Here is a 26,845-nt window from a genome sequence, read left to right as displayed (position 1 = left end):
GTTTGTGTGTGTGTGTGTCTGTCTGCACATATGCGCTCATGCATGTGTGTTTTCTAGTTTAGCATCTCAAGATCAGATAAAAATTTTATTTTCTGTAAGGATGATTATTTATTTCCTCACACATTAAGTTTAAGTGAGACTAAAGTAAATTCGTAGTTCTAAAACTCTAATCATATTATGTAAAACTTTTCTAGAATTTAGTTTATGTAAGATATGAAAGGAGGATTTTCAGAATAAAACCAGCCAAAGCTTTTGTTCTGTCCCCATGAGAATGTGAATACTGTGAGGGCAGGAATTTTTGTCTGTTCTGTTCAGGATATATCCCCAGTCTCGTTTTGCCAAATGTGTAAAGACCCACAGGTTGTTTGCTGAGGGATAGTGACAGCCTGACAGAGGGTTCCTTGTGCCTTTACTTTCTGTTTGTTCTGCTAGAGACGTTTTCTATTCAGTTAGTGTATATCAGTACACTCACCATTAGATAGCTCAATCCAGAAATAAAAGTAATGTTAATTCACCCTTTTCACACATGCGAACTTACTGAAGTTTAGCCCAAGTATTTTTTAAATGCAACAGATTGGAGTTTATCTTGGAAGGGTGCTTCCATCTGTGAAAACTGTCATTGGAAGAAGGAAGAACACTTTAAAATAAATCCACCAGCTGTATTGATAATGTTGTAGTCATATGAAGGCCTGAATATGATAGGACTATTTGTTAAATTAGTTATACCATATGACAGGATAGCTGGCTTGTGAGTTTTTCATGTCTCTTGATAATGACTTTAAAAATCATTAAATTGTAGATGGATGATACTAATGCAGTTTCAAGCTATAACTTTAAAATAAAAAGCAAAGAATAAAAGTTCAAATTATCTTAAAATTAACTCACATTTAAGTGGCACATGTTGTACCTTAGAACCTACCTTAAAAACCCCAATGAGTAATAGAAAATTCAATACCTGAAAAGTCTGGGTAAGTTAATGGGCTGGAGAACATTCAATGCGTGTTCTTTTGTGTTATGAAAACAAGAAACAGATCAAACATCATTTTTGTCTTTTAGATTTTTGTTCAAAGAATGGGTGAAAGTCCTTATGCTTTATGCATAAAATAAATCTATGCACAAAAGATCAGGTATTTATTTTTTATCCCTCCTGACACAGCCCTGTACATTTTTCTTCACACAATAGAAGACTAAAATGCTTGTGACTGAGTAACATGAAGAAACCAGTTGAAGTGGGTTGTGTATTTTCTAGAAGGAGACTGCTGGGGTATCTTTAAAGGACCCTTCTAAATTTAAATTTTATAGCCTTTACTTTTAGAAGGGTTGAAGAGCTCACAGAGTAGAAGTCAAACCTCTTGTTTAGAAGGAGGACTCACGAAATCTTCCCACTTAACTATGAGAGAAAAAAATTGGTATTGATCTTGATGTTCTCAATGGAAAGAGCGGAGGAGGTGTTACCTTGCTAATAGGTTTCTGAATGTCTTTGACTGTGAGTACCCGGACCCTACACGGTGGAATTATCTCCCTTTTCTTCATATTTGTGAGAGGTGGGCTGCAAAGATGACTTCTGAATCATAGTTCAGTGTTGGCTCTGCCTGTTTTCAGAACCATGTTTCTGTATTCTGTGATTCATGCCAATGCTTTCCTTTTTTTAGATATCATCATGTCTTCTCCTTCACATTCCCTATCTTTCTACTCCCTTTCTGACAATTTGCATGTCATCTCTACAATTATCTTTCCAGTTAGGCCCTTAATACTGGCTCCCTTCTATTACAGAGCTTCAATTAAACACTAAACCCTTAGGTTGATAGTCAAGATTCTCCATAATTTGGTTTAAGCACATTTTTCAAATATATCTTCTACTTATCATTTCCTAAGTGAGCGAATGAACTCCTCTAACCAAATTGCCAAGTCATTATGCCAAGACATATTCTGCACTTTCTTGAATATTTACTCATATCAATCCCGAATGACTTGTATATCCTTCCCTCTCATCTCTTAGGTCTATCGCCGCAGAATTGTTTTGATTGCCACCTGTTTAAAGCTGATTCTAAACCTCAGCCTGAAATGAATTCTTAGTCTGCTACCAAAGCATCTTGATGTCAGGAAGCATATATTTGCATTTTAAAAAAATTCCCATAGTGCTCTTTAAGAAACATTCAGTAATTATTATTAATTTTTATAAGTTTTATAGCCTCTTTCAATTTTATTTTGGTGTAAGGGCTACAATTGGAGTTGTGAGAGTGTTGAAGAATTGCTAGGCGGTTTCATTGTCAATGAGGTGCTGTGATAGATCAGCCCCTAGTAGTTTGACAACCACAGTGAGTCATGAACCATAAGTATAATTTTAAATGTTTTCTTTGTTGCATTTTTTTGAACAATGTATCTCTTTCTCTTCTTGTGTCATCATTTTATGTGCCATCTTGAAACTTAATTTAGGGCTCATAAAACAATCAATATCCTTGTGTAAAAGATCCTTAGGTGTTTAATTAGATTTTATTCTTTCTGTGCTTTTTTTATTTTTTCAAATCTTAAAAGTGATCTGCAATTGACATTTTTTCCCATGATAGTGTTTTTATATTACAAGGACACTTCTAATTATGCAATAGGAATTTTTAGTCAGTGAGTCAGTCAATAAATATTTATTAATTAATCATGTCAAATGTTCCTGAGATGTCAAGTAAGAGGAGGGAAGAATACTGACAATGACTTTGAGATTTTCTCCAGCAGTGATTAACTACTTAGTTGCAGGTGCTAAGTGAGGGGATCAATGGGTTTAAGCAGGAATTGCGGATGTTTGCTTAGAAATAGGCTAATTAATTTTGAGTTAGTAATTCTCATCATTGACCATCATTAAGTAAAATTATCCAAAAGCAAAAAATAAGGCCAAGGCGCTAAGTCTGTATCTGTTTACTATTATCATATTAAAATCATTTTTAAATAAATACAAGGTAACACCTAAGTATTATTTAATTTTCTAGGAGAAAGAACCATTGGTTGACTCTGCTATTTAATGTTAATTAAAAATTCAGACTGAAAATTTACATATTATAGATCTGGGTTCAGTAGAGATGCAAATTATTTCTGTTCAGTAGAAAAGATAATTCCAAAAGTTATGTTTCATTGTCCTCTAGGATATTGTCCAGTTTTGTATCTAATCTAGCAATCTTATTCAAGTAATTTTTATTACATTGCTATATAATTTCTAGGGCCGTAAGTATACTTTAAAAAATGTAAAAGTTTTATTGAGACATAATTCATATCTCTTACAATTTGCCAATATAAATCTACAGTTCAGTGATGCTGAGTGTATTTGCAGAGTTGCAACCATCACCGCAGTGAAATTGAGGATGTTTTTATCATCCCAAAATGAAACCCCATACCCATTAACAGCCATTTTCCATTTTTTCTCAGACCCCCATCTGTGGGCAACCACCAATCTGCTTTCTGTTTCTTTAGTTTTGCCTATTCTGGATATTTTGTATAAATGGAATCATACAATATGTGGTCCTTTGTGAATGGCTTCTTTCACATAGCATGATGTTTCCAAGGTTCAGCTATGTTGTATCATGTATATTTACTTCATTCCTTTTTTATTGCGAAATAATATCTGATCATATAGATATACAATTTTTTTTTTGCCTTTAATCAGTTGATGGGCAGTTGGGTTGTTTCTACATTTTAGCTGTTAGGAATAATACTGCTGTGAACATTAGTCTACGAAGTTCTGTATGGCCATATGTTGTAAATTTTCTTGGGCGTACTCCAAAGAGTGAAATTGCTGAATTGTATGATAACTCTATTTTTAACCTTATGAGGAACTGCCAAACTGTTTTTCAAAGTAGCTGCACCATTTTTCAATTCCATCAGCAGTGTGTGAGGGTTCCAGTTTCTCCACATCCTTGCCAGCACTTCTCATTGTATGTCTTTTTGACTGTAGCCATCCAAGTAAGTGAGAAGTGGTATGTTATTGTCATTTTGACTAGCATTTCGCTGATGGATAATGACATTGAGCATCATTTGTTGTGCTTATTGGCCATTTGTGTATTTTTGGAGAAACGTTTATACTAATGCTTTGCCCCTTTTTTAATTGGTTATTTATATTTTTAGTAGTGAGTTATAAGTGTTCTTTATATAGCAAATTTCTTATCACATATGATTTTCTTTGTCTTTTAACTTTCTAGATGGTGTCCTTTGTAGCACAAAAGTTTTTAATTTTGATGAAATCCAATTTATGTATTTTTCTTTTGTTGCTTGTGCTTTTGTCATCATATCTAAAAACCATCACCTAATCCAAGGTCCTGAAGATTTACTCCTATGTTGTCTTCTAAAGGTTTTATAGACTTATCTCTACCATTTATATCTGTGATCTATTTTTAGTTAGTTTTTATGTGCAATGTGAGGTAGAGATCCAACTTCATTCTTTTGCATGTAGCTAGTCAGTTATCGCAGCATCATTTGTTGAAGAGAATATTCTTTTCCAATTGAATTGACTTGGAACCCTTGTCAAAAATCAATTGAACATAAATATGAAGGTTCCATCTAGAATCTCAATTCTATTCCATTGATCTATATGTTTATCATCATGACAGTGCCATACTGTGTTGATTACCATAGCTTTATAATAAGTTTTGAAATCAGGAAATGTGATTCTTACAACTTTGTTCTTACTTTTCAAGATTGTTTTGGCTATTCTGGGTCCCTTAACTTTTCGTATAAATCTTAGGGTCAGAATACCAATTTTTGCAAAGAAATCAGCTAGGATTTTGATAGGGATTGCATTGAAGCTGTAGATCAGTTTGGGGAGTATTGCCATCCTAATAATAAGTCTTCCATTTCATAATCATGGGATGTCTTTCCATTTATTTATGTCTTCTTTAGTTTCTTTCAATATCTGATGCTCTTGTAAATAGAATTATTTTCTTGATTTCACATTTTGGTTTGTACAATTGATTTTTGTGTATTGATTTTATATCCTACAAGCTTGTTGTTATCATATATGTATACACACACACACACAAACACAATGATATATATACACTGATGTCCCAGCCCAACCAGGCAGACAGGAACAGAAAGGGACAAGTTTCTCCTTCCTCCACTTTTTTGTGCTATTCAGGATCTCAGTGGATTGCGGATTGGATGATGCCCAACCACTGGGGTGGGCAATCTATTTTACTGAGTCACTGATTCAAATGCTAATCTCATCTGAAACACCTTCACATAAACACCCCAAAATAATGTTTAATCTGGGCACCCCATGGCATAGTCAAGTTGACATATAAGATTAAACATCACAGTGCTAATAGTTTTTTAGTGGATTTCTTAGGATTTTCTATATACAAGATCATTTCACCTACAAGTAGAAATAATTTTATTCTTCCCTTCCAATTTGTATGCCTTTCATTTCTGTTGCTTGCCAGATTATCTGGCTAAAACCTCCAGTACGGTGCTGAATAGAAGTATATCCCTGGATTGTTCCTGATGTTAGGGGGAGAAGGCATTTGGTTTTCAGCATGAAGTAAGATGTTAGCTGTGAGTTTTTCATAGAGGTGCCTTATCAAGTTGAATAAATTGCTTTCTGTTTGTGCTTTGTTGTACGTTTTAATCATGAGGGGTATTGGATTTTGTCAAATGCTTTTTCTGCATCTTTAGAGATGATTGTGTGATTTTTGTCCTTTCTTTATTGATACAGTGTATTACATTTATTTATTTTTGGGATGATAAACCAATACTGCATTCCTGGGATAAATCCCATATGTATATTTTGGAAGTATTTGTGAATAATTAGTATAAATTATTTAAATATTTTGTAGAATTCACCTTTTTTTTTTTTTTTGGAGGAAGATTATCCTTGAGCTAACATCTGCCACCAATCTTCCTCTTTTTGCTGAGGAAGACTGGCCCTGAGCTAACATCTGTGCCCATCTTCCTCTACTTTATATGTGGGATGTCTGCCATAGCATGACTTGACAAGCAGTGTGTAGGTCTGCACCTGGGATCTGAACCGGTGAACCCCAGGCAGCTGAAGCAGAACATGTGTACTTAACTGCTGTGTCACTGGGCTGGCCCCTTGAATTCACCATTTAAGCCATGTCAGACTCAAATGCTCTTTGAATCAGCTTTACTGTCTTAATGATTCCTTATTTATTAATGATTCAAATAAAATTTTTGACACATTTCACTCTTTCTGTATGTGTAAGGGAGTCCTATGTTAATTTTTGAAAAATTTACTTTGACAATTTAGTGCTTTATTCTTGGCTCCTATTAGTGACACTAACAAAGACTGTCACAAAAACAGTGGTAAATATGACCAAATTTGGAGGAAGAAACAGATCTTATTCTCTTGAATTAAGAGTAAAAGACTTTTACCTTATAATAACTTTTCATTGGTCTGACAGAAAGATCAAAACTAAAGATCAAAAATCATCTAATGAAGCATAAAGCATAACTAATCTAATGGGCTAGCTACATGCCTTCATGGTTATATTGAAAAGAGCTGTGTGTGTATGTTTTACGTTGAGATATGTACTATAGCTGAGTAACAATTCTGTAACCAGATTTTCTAATCTATTGAGAGGTGAACAGTATGCTTTAGTATTAGACAGAATATATCTTGGTCCTTAAGAGTATATGGTTAGACATATGACTTTGAATGCTGGCTCTGCCATTTATATGCAAATTATTTATGCTGTCCTACCTCAGTTTCCTTATTTATAAATTGAATTTCATAGCACATTCCTACTATGTATTCAGAAAATACGTATTGAAGTACATTCTTATGTATCAGACATGACTGTTGGTTGCTAAGGAGACACATTGAATAAAACAAATACTGTTAAACCATCATGAATGCTCTCAAAACCATTCATTAAGATTAATTTTTAAATGTTTTATTTAGTTATGGAATATCAGTTTGATTTTTTTAAACTAGATTACAGTATTCTGGTTATATTTTTAATTGTTTCATCTATTTTGTTTGTGTTTTCTTTACCTGAATTTCCATCAAGATTATTTTAGTCTTTTTCTGCTAGCTCTCATTTCTGGATCACCTGTGGATTTTCTTCATTTAATTATGTTTTTTATGATTTTAAGGCATTAAATTCTGTCTCTTCTTATCCCTACAAATTTTTGATTGAGTGCTGGACATCTTATGTTAGATGAGTGGTGATAAAGGTCTAATAGAGGCCTGGCAGATTGCCAGGAATGGACTCAAGAGTCAATAAATAGTAAAGATTATTGCTATTGTTTATTATCTCCAGTATTCTGTCATCTACATATGTTTTCAAAGACCTTTCAAAGTATATTAAACAAAAGCCAAAGGAAAACTAAATGCATTAGTTTCATATTGTTAAGTGCATTCTACTATCTCTTTTTTAAAATGTATTTTTAGAGCAGTTTTATATTTACAGAAAAATTGTGAAGATAGTATAGTGAATTCCCATACATATCTGCACGAAGTTTCCCCTATTATTGACATCTGACATTAGTATAGCATGTTCATTACAATTAATGAAACATTACTTACATATTATTGCTAGCTAAAGTCTGTTGTTTCTTCAGATTTCCTTAGTTTTTACCTAATGTCCTTTTTCTGATCCAACATCCTGTCCAGGATAACATATTACATTTAGTTGTCACGTCTCTGTGTTCTCTTGTTGACTGTTACAGTTTCTCAAAATTATTCTTATTGTTGATGTACTTGACAGTTTTGAGGAATACTGATCAAGTCTAATTCTTTTGATTGAAGGAAAAAATGCCTCTGAAATATTCAACTTATGATTCCTTATTTATTTAGTAAATAATATAGTTGTAAAATTTATGAACAAGTTGGATTCCAAAAACTCTTGATAAAATGAGTAGGATTCTAAGCTACTCCGTAATAGTCAAATGTGTGTAAGGGAGTGATAAGAGATGATTTTATCAAGGTCTATCCAGGGGTGCCTGTCTAATGAGTTTCGTTTGCACATTTGGCTAGTAGGATGTTATTGAAGGATGATAATCAACACAGAGAGTCATAATATCCCCGGACAAGCTAGATGAAATGAAGTGAAAGAGAGCCATGGATGCTTTTAAATTTAGTAAAATGGAAGATAACCGGAAAATAACCTTTTTTTGTTTCCAGTTTTAAGATTTAGGTTTTAAACTTGTTCAAGCAATCTACCTAATATACCTTTGTTAAAAACGATGAGAAGAATTTTGGCAGGATATAGTTAGATGGCTTGTGAAAGAAAACTGTTTACAGAACATTTGTATTTTAAATTTCAGTTTTCCAAAATTGATTAATTGTTCCTTTATTAATACATCATATTTTGAGTATTCCTGTATGTTAGGTACTCTGCTATTTATTATTTAATGGTTCCTGATGATAAAAGGAGTTGTAACCTCCGAATCTTATATATATCTTGATCTTCAAACCAGTAATCTAATAGAAAATATTGGGTAATTGAATGTTTAAGGTACATTGTTACATAATAAAACTTTATTTTATTTTTGCAGAACTATTATGGATCTGCTAAGACGATTTTTTCTGACAACCCACTTGGTTTGACCTGTGGAATGGTATGTCCAACCTCTGATCTTTGTGTCGGTGGATGCAATTTGTATGCCACTGAGGAGGGACCAATTAATATTGGTGGATTGCAGCAGTTTTCTACTGAGGTATGTAAGATGTGCAAGTTGTTTTATTCCCCCCTAATACATAAAAATCTCAGAGTAACTTTAATCCCTGGTACTTTGTTGATATCCAACATTTTTAGTGTGTTACACAGCTAAAGTATAAATGTTTTGTGCCATAAGCAGTATTTTTATTCAACAGTTTGGCTACAAAAATGAAATTTTATAAAACCATATGTCAAATTAATTGCAAGCCCAGAGGTTATTAAAGTACTTTGACTGAAAGTTATATGTATTAGAGTATTTGGAAGTAGAATTTATTAATTTTACATTGGAGTGTGGCAAGGGAACCCCATTATGAAAAGGCTATCTCGCTTAACTGATTCTTTTCCCTGAAACTCTCTTTAAGCTTTACAGCTCACAATAATACATCAGCATTATTTTAGAATATTTTTGAGTAATAGAGAATTTTCAAAAACCCTCAAACAATATTCTTTAACATTAGATTTATAAACTCATAGATTAGAAGCAGATGTGTAATTTCTATATAAATTTATAATGAAATAAAATGAAAGCATTTGTCACTATTTATCCTGTAAGTTGGGGTCATGGCTTTCCCTTTTATGAATCCTTTGTATATGACTTTGATTCTCTGGGACATCTTATGCTCTCTGGGGTCTCCTGTTTGGAGTCAACTACCACGTCAATTCCCATGTATCATTTAAATGATCAGCTTATACTGAGGTTACAGTAAAATTTTGTAATCCTTGGGGTCCAGTTGGCTAGAAGGCCAAATTAAATGCCTGTCGACATTAGATTTTTAGTTAATGACTTCCCTATCTGGTTTTGTCAACTTAAACACAACGTATTCTTTCCTTTTAGGACCCTTCCCATAATATCGCTCAAGCTTAAGTCTCACTTCGCTTTTAGTAATAAATCAGGGTTATTCCCTTCCTGCTTTCTGACAGGTTAATTCTAAGGAAGGGCTCATGGGAATGAGAAAATAGAAACAATTTGAGGTTGTGAGTTGTTGCAATAAATTCTTGGATTTAATTTCTTTTCTTACCAAATTCAAAATTACATTAGGCTTACCTGACCAGTGTAAGATATGAGCTTTACAACCTGAGAAAATCCTTAGTTGATGGAGAAGATACACTTGAATTCTTCCACATCTTTCTTTGGGGACCCATCACCTCTTCATTAAACCAGGGCAAGCTTGCAAGGATGTAGTAAGTGAAAGGTCACACAATATGTATATGAATTAATGCTGCATTTCAAAACAAAATGAGTTAAACTAATATTGTTAGTTTGTCAGTGACCCGGACGAGAGAAAGAGAGAGAAACATCATTCTTCTGAGAACTCTCACTTGGTTTTAATGAGGTTCCTACCACCCCTTCCCAAAGCAAAATTTATTTATTTAAGGCATAGCATGGATTAAGATGGCATTAAATGCATTTTAAGTGAATCATGGAATTTGGAATAGGAATGTATCTTCTTATTCCATTCCAGTTGTACTTTGTATAACTGTGGCTTCAAATATATCTATCAAATCGTAAATAAAAATCTCCCAGTCAACTATGTAGAAAAGCTTTCATTCATTTTTTTAAGTTGGCCCCTTAGGCCAAGTTAATTTAGAACGTTCTGTATTCCCTAAGTCAAAAGGCAGTTTACTTAAATTTACTCAACTGTCAAAGTTGTTATGAAGATAAGCAAAACACAAACAACATATTAATTGACTGCCAGTGAAAAGAAAATGTATAAAGTGCAAAATACTGTTATTCTTTCTAACCACTAAACTATTGATATGAGTTCTTAAGTCAAAGCAGAACGTGATGCAACGATTTTATGTTTTGGTTGTTTGATAACACAGTGATTGATTTTTGACCTTTAAAGAAATACAAATCTATCTTTCAACCAAATTAAGCAAAGGTTAAGAAAGCAGACTAAAATAGTATGATATTTTTCAAAATTGTTTTTCCTATAACTTATAGGTGATTTATCAAATATCAACTCTGTAGTCTGCCATTACTGATTAAATCCCTACCTTATACTTTTCCATTTGAACATGAGCATATGATTTGGAAGGACAGTGGTAAAAAGGAATAAATCACACAAAGGATAGCCTGCAGTAGAATCAGGAGACCAGCTGCTTTTCTTTTTTCTTCTGTCCTGTGTTGTCATTATTATTCAATCCTTTGCTGTCCCCACATCTGCAGTGACCTTGCTTCAGACACTGTGTGTGCCTGTGGGACAAACAAGCTATGAGGTGATTCCAACTCTCTCTAAGAGGCAGTTTTTCCTAAATCAGTGAGGTCTAACAATATTGCTGAAACAAAATAACTTGGAGATCATAGTGTGATGTGGATTTTCTTATCAATTTCAGGAGTATTTTAAAATTTCTCTACACAAATGCAACCCCTGAAAATTTTATTTTGAAATATGTTTTAGTATTTAATTGAATTTTTAAGAAATCATTTGTTTATCACATTTAATAGACCAACTAAACTCTCATTGTCTCTCGAATTTAACTAATGAATTGTTGCAAAAGGAGAATGAAATGAGAGTGCATCTTTCTACTCATTTCCTAAAGTTTGAAAAATAACTTAGTAGATAATTAGCTGCATGTCAAATCAGTTTCCTTCTATTGATTTCAAAGAGTTATGGGGGAAATTTAGGAAAATTAAAATTAATTCTAGGGCTCTAAAGTTTGACTTTAAACGCTAAAATCAATGAAGGCCAGAGGATTAGAACTTAAAGTTTCTGCCTCAATTATGAGTTTTTAAGAATATGTTAGATTATGAAATTGGTGTCTAAAAACAGTGTTTGTTTTTCACAGTAAATATTCTATGGGATTATTTATTTTAATAGACAAATATACTGTTTCGTGTGACATATACTTCTCGATACTGTACTTTTAGTTTAGTTTTTATACTTTTAGTTAAGAGTGGAACTGATGAGTGGAATTCCAGCCTAAATCAGGTAACTCACTGAGAGCAGAATCACTCCTGAGGTTTTTCTTTAATTGTATCTCTCAGCAGATTTTTTATATCACTTCTCACTTGGCATTGCCCAGTTCTTGTCCCTCCATCATATACTGTTTATATATCATATACTGTCTCTATTTATTTCTATATTTTATTGAGTAGACACAGTTCAAATCAAATTGATCCATACTTAAAATACAATAAACTATGCACAAATACAATTCAAACAACCAAGTGTTATGAGACTACATTGAGGAACATTTTACAGTTACTCAAGTTACGTCAACATTTGTATTTTGCTTCAACTCTAAAATAAGTAGTTTGAAGACTTGTGAATGAAGAAGGAACATACTTACTTGAGTTAGTTGTGATTATTTTAATAGGACAAATATGTCTACCATATCTTCATGTTGAACATGAAAGTCACTAAAAGACTTCAGTTTGGCCTTCTAAGCATATTTGAGGAGTATATAAAAATATGTATACTAACAAATAAGAGTATTCAATTTCTTCTCTCAAATAATGTCTTTATGTGATACATCCCATCTATCAAGTAGAAAAGTGGAGACGAAGGAAAAAATGAAGTGCAGTCCTCAAATTAGAACCAATTACCAAAAAAATACCTACATAAACTGAAATGTGAGATTGAGTATACTCTGTGTGTTACATTGATTGCTTTATAAGTAAGATCATCAAATGACAGAGATACTTTGGAGAGTGAATGAGGTTGTTATTAAGAATTAATCCAGGGGCTGGCGCCGTGGCCGAGTGGTTAAGTTCACACACACTGCTTCGGCGGCCCAGGGTTTCGCCAGTTCAGATCCCAGGCGAGGACAGGGCACCGCTCACCAGGCCACGCTGAGACGGCGTCCCACATAGCACAACCAGAGGCACTTATAACTGGAATCTACAACTGTGTACTGGGGGTCTTTGGGGAGAAGAAGAAGAAAAAAAAGATTGGCAACAGTTGTTAGCTCAGGTGCCAATCTTTAAAAACAAAAAAAGAATTAATTCAGTGCAGCAGGCCAAAGCAAAACTATCCCAGGCAAACTGGCTTGTATGAACACCCAGTATAATAAGCTACTACTAGGTAAGGATTCAATTAATCAAACAAACATTGATTAAGCATCGATTAGAGGTAAGTGTTGTTATAGGCTGCTTCTAAACTACAGGTCCTGAGAAACATTGTAGTTTCTTAGGAAATAATAAAGCCAACAACTGAAATTTTGTAGCAAACTTAGTAAGACATGTGCATTTACATTAGCATCCTTGGACTGATAATCCAGTCTTCATTAATTTTTGTCACTTGGTTTTGGAGGTGACTAGACCTTAGTACAAAGGGAAGGATCAGGCAGGAAGAAAATGTAGAGTTATAATACACCATACTTGTCAAGCACTTCCATGCATTTTTGTAATATCTCACTTTAAGATGTTGAGAAACACCCTTGAGACATGTAAGCTAGGTGATGTTTTTCTGATTTAGACATGAGAAAACTAAGGATCAAAGTGATTAAAAATCATAGTAAACATTAAACAAACTCCTCGTGCCCTGGACAGTGTTGGGTACTTTACTCAGAACTTGACTAATCCTCAAGCCAACCCTTTAGGTAAATGTTATCCCCATTTTATGTTTGAGTAACAAGAGGCTCCGTGAAGTTAATTAACTTCCACAAGCTCACCTCTAATAAGAGGCAGATCTAGAACACAAACCTATTGTTCTAATTTCCATTATTTCACAAACTATCAATTGTGCCGGATAATGTAACATCATAGATACAAACTCAATGTAAACCCAGGTTTTCTGGCTGCAACTTCACAATATTGTACTTTGTTGGCTTGGCCACATAAACCTCAGTCACTATACCTCACAACTCACAAAATGAAGTCACTATACGTCATTTGCTGTGAAATATGAAGTAACTATATTAAGATAGGTTTTGTAAGATGAATACAGATTTCTTAGTCGTTTTATTTATGCGTGTTGCCAAAAAGCTTTTACTTTTTCTTTTGTTGTTCTGGCCATTGAAGGATTATTGTAGGGCCAGGATCCAGGTTTTCTGGAGCCTGAGCTGGTAAACGTTGGGTTCCTTCTATGAAAAATTACACAAAAGCACTACCACAGAATTTAAATACAGAGCCCTAGAAGGGGCCCATGCAATGAGGGACCCTGAAGCTTAAGTTTATATTTAATGTTTTATTTTAATTTGGAAAGCCTATACCTGATTTTGTGATACCTAATCTAGAAGTAAATTTAGGAGTGAGGGTGGCACATTCATGGTACAGTTTGGCGAACTGGTGAATAAGTTCTTTCATTTCATGTAGCTAATCTAAAACTAAGACAAATTACCATGATAATGAATAGTAACCAATATTTATGGCTAATACCTTTTATAGGTCATTTATAAATAGAATATGGATTAGAGAATAGTTTTTAGATTATATCTCACACTGGCCTTATTGTCCCACACTCATATCATCTTCGAATAAAATTTTTCTATGCTATTGCTTTTTAAAGCAATATTAACAATAGTTTGTGAATACTGTTCATACAAAAAAGATAATTATTTCTGGAAGAAATAAGATGTACATGAAAAATATACATTAAACGGTAATAAAATCAATAGTTTGCACCCTGGTGAAATGTTGCTCTCAGGATGCAAATGCAAGTAATCTCTCTTAAGGCTTCATTTGTGTCTCTCCTTTTGCTCTTAATGCAATGATTAATAGAAAGGAATAATGTCCTGATAAATTTCTCTAAATATTTGACATTATTCTCCAAAAACTTTTAGGAATCTATTAAAAATACTCAGGGCTGACACAATGATTGATAATGAAACTGTATGACTGGATGAATTGCTATATGATTTTCAGCACAATATTTTAGTTTGTTTTAAAACTATATATTAGTATCTAGAGCTTCAAAACATAAAAATAAGTTTCAGAGATTTGGGACACTAACTTTGAGATTTACCAGATTGCATGGTTGTTAAGATTATTTGCTAATAGTTTTTTTTTTCCTTGTGAATTTGTTTTTTGTGAGTCCAAATATACGTACTCTTACAGGCACCTTACAGTTTAGAATGATGGATTTTCATTGCTTTAAATCTTAACAACTTAAACATAGGCATATTTTCATAAATATATTTGATGAGTAGTAGTATAAAGTAGTATAAAACAATAATACTATATCAGCATGAATCACTTATAAGAGGCATGATGCTGTGAGTTAAAATTTAAGCCACCTGTTTTGCTCCGCGTATAATAAAATAAATGAAATATAATAAGCACGCAAAAAAATTAATAGTTGAAGTGAAACCGTTGGGGACCAGAGATGGTATAGAAATGTTCGACAGTAAACAGAAGACTTGGGCTGCTGTTCGCTAGACTCTGCGTAAGCAATGAGGAGCTGCTAGAGTGTGTGACTTGTGTGGGATAATAAGTACCCAACACATTATGCATGGTAGAAGACTGGACTCACCCACTCCTGGTAGGAAGTTAAAAAAATAGATGCAACTACTGTACAGGGCTGGGGTTATATGAGGCTGCAGAGAGAGCTGTGCCGCAGTGTTTTGGGCATGTGCCTAGGGGCACAGTAACTTGCTTCTGTGATGTCTCTGACTATCACCTGGGCGCCGGAGCCCTGGCTTTTCACTAAGAGACCTGGTTCTGCAGTGGGAGAGGGAGAGGAATGAGGGCAGGAGGAGGCCACCACAGACTTGATATAGGAAGCAAGAGGGTACGTGCAATGCAGAGAACTTTCACTCAAGATAACTCTGTGACAAAAAGTTCAAAACTTCATTAGAAAAACTAATGCTACCAGTGGTGATCAAAAGACTCAACCCAGAAATGACTTTATCCTAATGAAACACAAATAATAGCATAATCGGGCCTTTAAAATAAATAGGCGTAAAATAATAGCCATAAGAATCAGATAAAATTATGAAAAACAAGTTTAATGTGAAAAATGGTTGATTGAACATAGTCACTGAAATAAAAACACCAAAAAAAAAAACCGTTAAATTTTGAACTGGCTATAGACACAGATATAATTGGTGAACTAGAAAAAATAGATCTGAGAAATTCAACCAGAGTATACAAAAGAGATATAAACAAATGGAAAGTATAATAGAGAAGAAGCTTAGAAGACGCCAATGTTCGTACTAAAGGAGTACCTGAGGGAGAGAAGGAGAAAACTGGCAAAGAGCACCCTTAATTCAGTTATGGTAGACAATTTTCCAAAAGAAAGGAAAGATGTAATTTCGTCACCTGGACCCATGGTTGTCAAAGGGTTCAGAACAGGTGTCCCCAAGATGTGCTGCTTGGGCATGTGAAATATTTTGAAATAAAGGCAGTTGAGACCCTGCAGACTCAAGAGAAACTTTTCCTCTCATTAAATTTAAATTGAGGGCCTTGCCCGTAATAATAGTTATTACCAGAAATAAGTTTTTATGCCCTATCTGTATGGCAGGGCAAACCTCTAATTACTGGACATCTGCTTTTCCTATTGTCCTGTGAATTATGCTCCTCCCTTCTGAAGCCCCAGGCACCTATCCCATTCCTTTGCTCAAGATGGCGTAAATACCTCACTTTACCTTTCTGTCTGACCCGCTCATGTATGTGGGGTTCCCATATGTATAAACTTGATTTTCTTCTGTTAATGTCTCATGTCCATTTGATTATTAGGCCAGCAGAAAGAAACTTTGAAGGGGAGAGGAAGTTTTTTTCTCTCCAACAGTTATAATATTGTAAAATACGGGGGATGACAAAAGAATCAGTGCTTCTAGAAAAAGATAAAAGAGATTCCTTTAAAACCAAATGACAATTAGACTGAGCCCAGACTTCTCATTGACATCAATAGATGTCAGAAGCCAAGAGAACAGTATTTTTAAAGGACTAAGGTAAAGAATTTTATTTCTCCTTTAACAATAAGGACATTAATACAGATATTTTTCAGGCATTTTAAATCTAAGGTGGCTTATCACTCACCTTGTTAGGAGAACTGTTAAAAGTTAGTTATTCTTCAGTATGAATGAAATGAATCTGGAGTGAAAGAGAAAGAGATGCAAGAAACAGTGATGAGCAAAGAAGTAAGCAAAATATGGTGGTAGATATAATTGAATATCAACTATGAAGTAATAATAACAACTCATTTTGGGACATCAAATGTAAAAATAGAAATAAAATTTTATATAATGTTGATAAGAAAAGTTTTTGAGGTGGGGGTATGGGGAGTGCATTCGGTCGTTAAGTATGCTAATGGCCTTTCATGTTGGGAGGAGAAGAGACACTGAATAACTTAAGAATACGTTTTTATAAACATTGATTTACCTGTGTTAAAAATTAAAAGATAATCACAAAAATTATGGGAATACAATCTGTAACTTCCAAGCAATCATAGAAACAAAGAGGCGTGGGCGAGGAGAAACTGTAATCCAATGAGAGACAGGAAAGGAAAAATAAAACACAAAAGAGAGAGAAGCAAAGAAAAAGCCTGGTAAACAGGAAACACAAAATGAATAGTAAAATAAATCCACATATATAGTTAATCAGAATAATTTATGTTTACTAAATTTGCCTGTTAAAACATAAGTGAGTCTAGTATGTATTAAAAATAAATACTCTAAACTACTTTGTGACATCTAGAAGAGAAAGACCTTATCAGGAAACTTAAAAATAAGGTGGTTGAAAAAAGATATGCTACGCAAACATTAACTGTAAGAAAATTAACGTAGTGATATTAATATGTAGCAAAAGTAGAATTTTAGGGAAAATATTATAAAAATAAAGAGAAAAGTAATGAAAAGAGTATAAATGTCTTAACAGATGTAACATTCATAAACTTGTGTATACATTACAGCATGGCCTTACTCAAAATTAGGTTGTTTGAATAAAGCTTATTAGATTGATTTAACAAATCTATAGAGAGTCCTGTCCCCAACTAATCTAGGGTGAACACAACCTTTCATGCACTTGGGTAACATTTACCAAAGTGACAGCGGACTAGGTCAGCAACAGTTACATGTATTTCTAAAGAAGTACATACAGACTGTATGTTTTTAAACCATGACATAACTAAATTAGAAATAAAGTTACAAAAATGTAGACAGGAACAACCGATTTCTGTTTGGAAATTTAAAAAACACACTTGTAAATAACTTATGGGGGAAAGAGTTCATCACAATAGAAATTACAAAATATTTAGACCTGTATGACACCTTCCATTGACAAGCTGTGAAATGCAGCCAAAGTCATTTTTACATGAAAATTTATGGTGTTAAGTGTGTGTAGCAGAAAAGATAAAGAATGTGTATAAATTAGTAGTGTTCGTCTCAAGGAGTTAGAAAGAGAGCAAACAGGTAGGAGTGGTGTGGTGATGCTAGTGGTAAATTCTAAAAAAGTAGAAGAAAGGAAATGCAAATAAGATGAAAAGTAATAAGCATACAAGCAAAAATAACAATGATCTACAAAACAAAAGTCTGGTTCTTTGAAATTAGTTTGGTCAATGATTGTCTGGAATATCACATAGTAACCAGTACATTTCAATTGTGACCGCCTTCTAATTACCGTCCTTTTATTATTTTATTAATCTGATGGGAAGGGGGAGGATCTCTCTCTAGGCCACCATGGCTCCGTCTACCCTCTGTTGCCTCCCTGCTAGCCTCCCATCCTCAGCAAGCTGTAACATAGATTGCCTGGCCCCTGGCAGCTTTAGTTTCCAACTCCACCATTGAATACACAACTGAGTGACTAGTTAGGTACTAGGCAGTGTCTGGGTGTGAAGGATACAGTGATGAACAAGACAGGAGTGATATTAGCCCTCAGGGAGCTTATTGCCTACCGAGAAAGAAAGACAATTAAGCATGCACATTACCATAAAGTTCTGAGCAGGGGCAGGAGACAGTTCAATGGGAGTCGGTAGTTAGGAAACCTAATAGATAGCCTAGCAGGGAGGGGAAGTTGAGTTGAGAAAGTGAAATTTAAATTGAGTCCTAAAAGGTGTTCATCAAGCTCCATGAAGTCGGCAGTGAGTGAGTCTTCAAGGCACAGGGAACAGCATGAGCAAATCCTGAAGGCAAATGGGCCCCTTTGAACCTGCATATGATTTTGGATCAGTAAAGTTGCTCGTAACCAAGCTATACACATCCATGTTTTCAAATTATATTTGGTCAACTTCAACCATTTAATTCATTTGCAGCCTCAAATCTCAAATATAACACATAGTATAGTCACTATAAAAATATAAACTATAACGTAAGTATAATAACTTAGGAATCTGTTCCGTTGTCTATAAAATGAGCAGTCATCCCTAACTTTGAAGATTGTTCACATTGTCAGTCTCCACAATAAATTGCTGAAGTGATTATTACTCTCCTAGTTTTGGAGCTGACATTTAGAGAGGTAAAGTCTTCTTTGAGATAGCACATATCAATTTTTAAAGATTAGGCTCAGGTGTTGTCTTTTCTCCTTTCTGGGTAACTTTTCTTTCTCATGGGCTCCAAGAGAGCACCATATGTAAAAATGAGCACTACCCCTAACAGATTGTTTGTAATAATTTTTCTTTATTTAAGACATATGAGTACTCTGTTATCCAGGGAGCTACTTACTGGAGAGTCTGTGTTTGTCTTACTCAATCTGGTGTCTAGTGCATAGAGGGCACATAAAGATGTTAACTGAATTAAAGTGGAAATTGAAAGGAACAGAATATTCTGATCTCAAATTACACAGTATTTTTATCATGCCAGAGATGTCTCACAATAGTGTCTATTATAATAATGAGAAAAATAATGAAATAAAATCTTTAAGAATTACCAACACTTTAATAATTTTGATAACTGAAAGTTTGCCGTGGCATGAAGTTTTCCTTATTTCAGATGTATTTGAAACATAGTTCCTACTTTTGGTGTCCCTTGTTTAATTGTTGTGAAGAAAGCTGTCAGATTGCCCTAGAATGTTTCCTCTCAAAGGCTGAGGGCAGTGCATAGCATGCACTCATATTTCTTTTGACTTATTTTACAAAAGGAAGCAAGTTACAAAGAAAATTACATAGAAGTGTCTCCTAGAGGGCATGCAATTTGAGGTAACTTACTTTTGGATGCACAAATAGTGATCTTTCTCCATTCAAGCATTCAAAAGGTAACCAGACTGTCATACAGCTAATTAAATAATGCAAAGAAACCCAAACCAGCAAAATGAAAATCAATGTAGCATTATTTTTATTAAGATTTCTTTTAGATCTACACTGATGAAATAATATCTCTAGAAATTACCAGAAATGATGTTTTATTTTTAAATAAAGTCAATTTCAATACTTGCAAAAATATGAACCTCTTAAGAGGTATGCAGAATACAGCTATCGTTGTACAATTCGTCCTTCACCTAGTGGAGATATTCTAAAATTTCCAAGAAAATTTTATTTGTCATGATTTCCCCATAGTTTGTTTTTGCTATTGCTTGATTAACAAGAACAAATAGAGTAATTGAGGAAGAATTATAGCTACCATTCATGTTTATTTTCATTGTGTACCATTTTAGAAAGTAAGAAAGATTAAAATGAGAAAGAGTTACCCTGAAATTAGAATTGGTAAATATCCTTGCATTTGCCATGCTGTGTTCTTTTTCATTTAGAGCGCACTATATAATGATTACAAAATCATTTTTTCTGTCTCCAGAAGGTGAAGAGGCTTGAGGGAAGATCCCACGGTCGCTCTCTGTGTCTGAGCTTTCCATTTTTAAAATCAGGATAATCTCTCCCTTGCCTCAAAATAATGTGAAAATTATAAAGAAAATGCTAGTAAAGTCAATTTGGAGTGATGAAAGAAATACACTTTCTAGATGAGTAAGAGATCAGAAATCACAGGGTGATTATGCAGGAAATCTATTTTAAAATGCTCCTCAAGAAGAATATTCACTTATAAATAACTGTCCTTCTGAATCACTGAGGAAGAACTGTGTTTCCTTGGTGACTATTACTCATTTGTTGAAGACTGTAACTGGAGTTCAGGGATTTTGAAATTCATCCAAATCTTGTTGTATGCCTACTGTGTGGTAGAATTCTATTATATCCTGGGATTACATATGGGAGGGAACATCCTCTGATTACATTATAACCTATAGGGAAAGTCAGATTGTAAGCTATAATGTTCTGAAAAAAGATTATGTAAAACCTCTAGCTAAGTGCCTAGAAGATAGTATGTGCTCAGTTATAGGTAGCTAAACATAATTTCAATAGCAGCAAATGTAAAATAAGCCGAACTAGGTCCTTCAGAGCTAGTTCAAGGCCTTTTTCATCATTTCCTATAAGACAGTGCTTGTTATGTCATAAGGCTCTGTAAAAGTTTGTTATATGCTATTGATGGAAAGTAACATAATCTTAAAATAGTCCAAGTGCTACAGCATTGGTATGGAAGAGAATGCCTTTCAAAGGATATAAATATAAAATATTTTGATTGATCACAAGTTCGCGCTCCTCTTAGTGCAGCTAACTACCTTAGGTTCTCAGGTGGCAGAATAGCATGGTAGGAAGCCAGATGGTGTAGTGCTGTGTTTTTCAAACACTTCATTAACAATTCTTGGTTTGTAAATTTAATTTATTAAATAGAACAACCAGCTTAATTTGTAAAACCCTAGATTGTACTGGAAATAAGAAATGGTTATATGTCTGTTTTAACTGAAACTCTTCATTAATTAACGTATATACCCTCTTCTATAAAAAACACTAGAAATTAAAAGATGAATTCAAAGATGGTGTCTGCCCTTAAAGATCTTATGGTCTAAGGGAAGAAACAGATAAGTAAACCAGTAAAATGTGATAAAGTATTAGGATAAAAATGACAAAATGCTGTGGGAATATTTGTGGGGCCATTTAGCTCAGACTGAGGAATTAGGCCTTGCAATATTGCTTGATAAGACCCTCTTTAATTTTTAGATGGGATCATTTGGATGTTCCTTAAATCCTTAAACTTTGAATGGCAGACTTTGAGAGTCATTGGTGGTGTATATGGAAGGATGTCAAGAAAACATCAATGCCAGATAGACCTCCCCTTTTCCTCACTCCCAAGAAAACTCCCATCTGTCTTTTGATCTTTGCCTAGTCTTCCACAGGAGAGAAACATACTGCTTTGTCCTATTAAATGCAAATAACCCTGTGAGGTAATCCATTAAATATTATAAATAATTTATCCTTAATATGAATTTATTCATAGGCCACTTCTGTCGATAGTCAAGTTTTGGATGAGTGGAGAATAGTGAGAACATATCGATTTATTTTTCTATACCTTCAGTTCTGTTAATTTCCTTTTATAGATTTTGAAATTGTAATTAGGTACCTATAGATTTAGAATTGTAAAATCTTGCTTATGGATAGGCCATTTTATTATTCATTAACTTTAGTAATGCATCTTGCCTTAAAATCTAATTAATGTGTCTGATACTGGTATACCTTTACTAGCTTTCTTCTGGTTAGTGTTTGCATAGCATAACTTTTTCCATCCTTTAACTTTGTACCTTTCTGTATGTTTAAGATATATATATCTTTTATAATTTTGATCTTTTAATTGGAATCTTAATCCACTTATATTTAATGTAATTACTCATTTATGTGTGTTTATAATTACTATCTGCTTATTTGTTTTTCTATTACCCCCTTCCCTGCCCAATGATTTACCTTAATTTTCTCTCATTTATTTCTTTTGTACTGATAAAGTGTTTTAAAAATTTCCACTTCCCCCACCAACAACTTAGCTAGTTAAATATTCTTTTACTATTCTTTTGGTAGTTATTGCAGATAGGCAACATACATCCTTAACTGATTATAGTCTAATATATATTAGTTCTTTTGCCATTTCCTGGACAATGCTGCGATCTAATACATATTAACTCTATTAACCTCTCATGCCTTTTATCATGTGTTTCAGTTTTCATTTACCTTAAACCCCATGTGACATTATTACTTTCTACAGTCAATATTCATTTACATTTTCCTGATTTTTTATAATTTCCAGTGCTCTTTATTTTTTCCTTCATTTCTGTGTTTCCATTTGGGATAATTCCTTTTTCCTAAAGAACTTTCTTTAATGTTCTTTAGTATTTCTTTTACTCTTGCTGGCATGTTCTCTCTGCAAATGTCTTTATTTCGCCTTCACATTTGAAGGATATTTCCTTCTGAGTAGAATTCTAGGTAGAAGGTATTTTCTTTCATTTGCTCAAGAAATATTTAATTGTATTCTGACTTCTATCATTCCTTTTAAGGAAAAAGCTGTCAGCCATTTTATTGCTGGTTGACAGTACTATGTCTTTATTCTTTGGTTATTTTCAATGCTTTATTTTTCTTATTTTGGTTTTCAGCAATTTTATTGTGATGTACATGAGTGTGGGTTTCTTTATATTTGCCTTGTTTAAGATTTTAGAACTTCTTGAATCTGTGTCTTGATGTCTTTCATTAATTTGGAGAAATTCTTAGTCTATTTCCTTTTTTTTTTTTTCCAAGTGTTGCTTTTGGCTTATTATCTCTTCTTTCCTTTTAGGATTCCAATTGCTCATATATTACATCTGTTTATATTGTCTTGTTGTCTCATGTTCTTTTCTGTATTTTTCTTCCTATTTGCTTGCATGCTTTGGTCTAGGTGGTTTTTATGGATGCATCTTCAGTTTGCTAGTCCTTTTTTGATCACCTGTCCAATCTGTTATTAAATACATTTATATAGTTTTTAATTTCAATTTTGTACTTTTTTCTCTTCCAAAATTTCTTTTGTTTTTTCACAAGTTCCAGTTTCCTGGTGAAGTTCACGTTCTTATTTATTTTTTGAACATATTCATCATAGTTATTCTAAAGTCTATGTTTGATAACTACACTTACTGGGTTATGTATGCATCTCATTCTGTTTTCTTAGTTATTGGCAGGCCTGGGCTTTTTTATCAAAAGCCAGACACTGTATATGAAAATTTGTAGATGCTGCTGTTGACTTATTATCTTCCACAGAAGGTCCACTCTCTCATTTGGTAGCTAGATAGAATGAGAACTAATCACCTTCATTCAAATCAGGGGCAGAGTTGACCTAGGCTGGTTTTTTGTCCACCTCTTGTCTGCCCCATTTGTAGAGCGTAGCCCTTCAGAAGTTCCAGCCATATGCCGGGGTGTTTACTAGGGCTCTTCCTTCTTTAGTTACTCCTGCGCTTCAACTTTTGTTTCCTCTGGGCAGTCAGAGTGCAGAAAACTCTCCTCCGATTTACAGAGATTTTTTGTTTAGATTCTTAGCCTCTTCTGCTATGCAGCTTAAGAATTAAGCTCGCTTTCCTGCACTTTCTTCTGCTTCCAGTTTCTGACCTGTTACATTCCCCAAACCCAGTGTGTCTCTAGTCCTAAAAGATTGCCAAAAGTCTCTTGCCGTCTCCTCTGAGCTGTGATACTCTACCAGATTCTTAGCCTTCCTCCCTCTGCTAAGAAGTGGCCAGTTCCCTCAGGGTAAAAGTAACTCTAAGCTATCATTTGATTTCTCTGAAGTTCCCTTTTCTCTGAGATCTTGGCCCCCCAGTCTGTCTTCAGTAGCTCTCCAGTGCTTCTAACAGATTTTTGAAATATTATCCTTTAAAAGCTTATCTATCACAACCAGAAGCAGATGTCAACAAATTATTTCCTGAATGTCTATTGTGTGCCAGGCTAGTGCTAACTGCTGTAGTATAATGGTGGTGTGTTTTTAAAAATTTCCAAAACATGTAGTTAATAAGTTATATGTATGTGTGTTTTTATATAAGACATATTCTCTGACTCAAGGTGCTGACGTCCTACTAACGTGGAAACATGACACATAAACAGGTACAGTGGTAAATGGTTATGTTAGAGGCGTACAAAGTATGCTACAGGAGCTTAGAAGAAGAGCACTGAACTTGGACTAGAGGTAGGAGTAGGGGAAGTGAGTCAGGAATGCTTCCTAGAGGAGGTGTGAGTCTAGATAGGACTTTTTCAAAGACTGCGAGTCAAGCACCGATTGTCATCGACTAGGCCCTATTAACTTCTCAGTGTGTCATATTACTACTGAAAATGTATTGTTTATTTCTATTTAAAACACTAAGGGATTTAAACATTAAAAATATGTTTTTCGTTTAAAAATGTTAACCATGACAACTGATTTTTCCATAGGTGTTCAAAGCAATGAATATCCCACAAATCAGAAATCCTTCTCTGCCTCCTCCAGAAAAAATGCCTGAAGCCTATTCTGCAAAGATTGCTCTTTTTGGTGCTGGGCCTGCAAGTATCAGTTGCGCTTCCTTTTTGGCTCGATTAGGCTACTCTGACATCACTATATTTGAAAAACAAGAATACGTTGGTGGTTTAAGGTAATGCCTACATTTATTTCATGTTTATAGTGTCAGAAATGATGGGGTAAAACAATTATGAATATTGTTGGTTCATAATCATATAGGAACTTCAGGCTCACAGATGGTATTTAAATGTTCTTTTCCAAATGCTCAAATTTTGATTTTATTATTCACTTTAAATTCGCAGTTGGCTTTAAGCAATATTTATTTAAAAATTTCGGTCTAGTTCTATGAATTTAAGAGAAATCTTAGCAAAATATTTTATGGATAGAGGAAACGATCATATGAAAACTTATTTCATCCCTGTGAATCTTTTCTTTAATGGAGATGTATCTGGAAATTATGGAAATTAGACATGCGGAAAACCTAGCTCTATAAAATATTGGATGATTCATTTTTGTTGTGTACACAGATATGTCCTGCTCACATATTTTCAGTTTACAATCTCTGAAGTTCTGCATTTGATTACAATTATGTCACACTATACCAAAATGTTCCATTTTAATATACATTTATGCAGTGTTTGTCTCATAAATACCTTATTCATATTTACTATTAATCATTATCATTATTATAAACTAGGATTCAATCACATCGTCTTTTATTCCTATGAAGATTCGTCCATTGAAATGGAAAATGTTCACTTTGGATCAGTGACTTTCAGATATTCAAACGAAGCTTAGAAATTGGGTGGAGTTTGCTTTATTTAAAATAAATGGAACTCTATAGTAAACATATGTTGCATTTATGATCATAAAAAATAAAATTTATTTTAATTATTCAGTGGATATTGCTTAAAACATTTGATCTAAAAATGAGAAAGAATTTGGGTGGTAAGTTAATTTATTATTTTCCCTAAATATGTCATCTTGCATCAGAAAATCATGGATTATAAAATACAACCATTTGGCATATTTGTTGCTATACTTTGGGTTTAAGTTTTTATGCTACTGGACTATTCTTTAAGCAACAAATGTGTTATTTGATAATCACAGAGAATAAATTTGAACAAGTTGTGACTAAAATTTGTGCTTATGTTTATCTTTTATGGCACCTGTAAATATGTATCAACAAGTGAATAAATTTCAATATCAGTCAAATGATAATATACTAAACCCAAGATAAGCTATCAGTCATCAATGTAAAACTATTTGACTGAATCATCAAGCAAAAAGATCACATACTAAGACCAGCCTGTAGAGAGGATATGAAACATAAACTGAAGAAAAAACTACCCGATTATCAAGAAATAATTATTTTTCTCTATCGATGCTTCACCACTAAGAGTTTTAAATGATTACACGTATTTTGTAAAATTTTTTTTCCTGAAACATAAAGTACGAATGTATTATTTTGCTGGAATGATTTAGAATATATTTTTTAATGGCATTTTACCACAGTTTTATTAATTAGGAAAAACGTAATCTATTAGCAACATATATATAAGCTTTGTACATTTTTTCAATTATACACATCAACGAATATGTGAGCTAATTTAAAAAATATGAGCTTAATTGCTGTGTACCCTAGTAGACTAGGAAATTTTTTTCCCCCTTAATTGCATTTTCAGAAGAAGCTTAAAATGGAGCAAGCCTTGTTTGTGAATTATTCTGTATTGACAGTTTTGGTAGAAGATTATTACGATTGTTAGCATCTTTATCTCTTTTTTAACTCAAATACGGGATGAGCATTTTTAAGTCATATGAGTTGGCACTAAACTTGTTTTTATATATTCACTAAACCTTTTCTAGTGGGGCAGATTCCCCTGGATTAATGACCAAACATGTTTCTTTTAAATTCTTTGATTTATTTTCTTTCCTTTTTCTTTGAATCTTCCCAGTATAAACTGTATCTTAGATACAGTTTAATCAGTGTCAATTTTTTTATCCATTCATTCATTAATGTACACTTAAATTGTTTCCATATCTTGCCT

The 26,845-nt window shown here is 33.6% G+C and overlaps 1 protein-coding gene across 1 annotated transcript in view; it reads left to right on the top strand.

The window, feature by feature from the left end:
• The window catches only part of DPYD (dihydropyrimidine dehydrogenase), a 768,359-nt gene that overhangs the window by 190,290 nt on the left and 551,224 nt on the right, over positions 1 to 26,845 (top strand). The window contains exons 5-6 of the mRNA XM_044748877.2: positions 8,497 to 8,658; positions 24,734 to 24,930. Coding sequence (XP_044604812.2) covers positions 8,497 to 8,658; positions 24,734 to 24,930 — 359 coding nt within the window. The remainder of the gene's footprint in view (positions 1 to 8,496; positions 8,659 to 24,733; positions 24,931 to 26,845) is intronic.

This window comes from Equus asinus, chromosome 16 (genome assembly GCF_041296235.1).
Source record: "Equus asinus isolate D_3611 breed Donkey chromosome 16, EquAss-T2T_v2, whole genome shotgun sequence".
NCBI classification, from domain to species: domain Eukaryota; kingdom Metazoa; phylum Chordata; class Mammalia; order Perissodactyla; family Equidae; genus Equus; species Equus asinus.
Note: the sequence above shows the minus strand (reverse complement) of the source record. Positions and strands in the feature narration are given on the sequence as shown.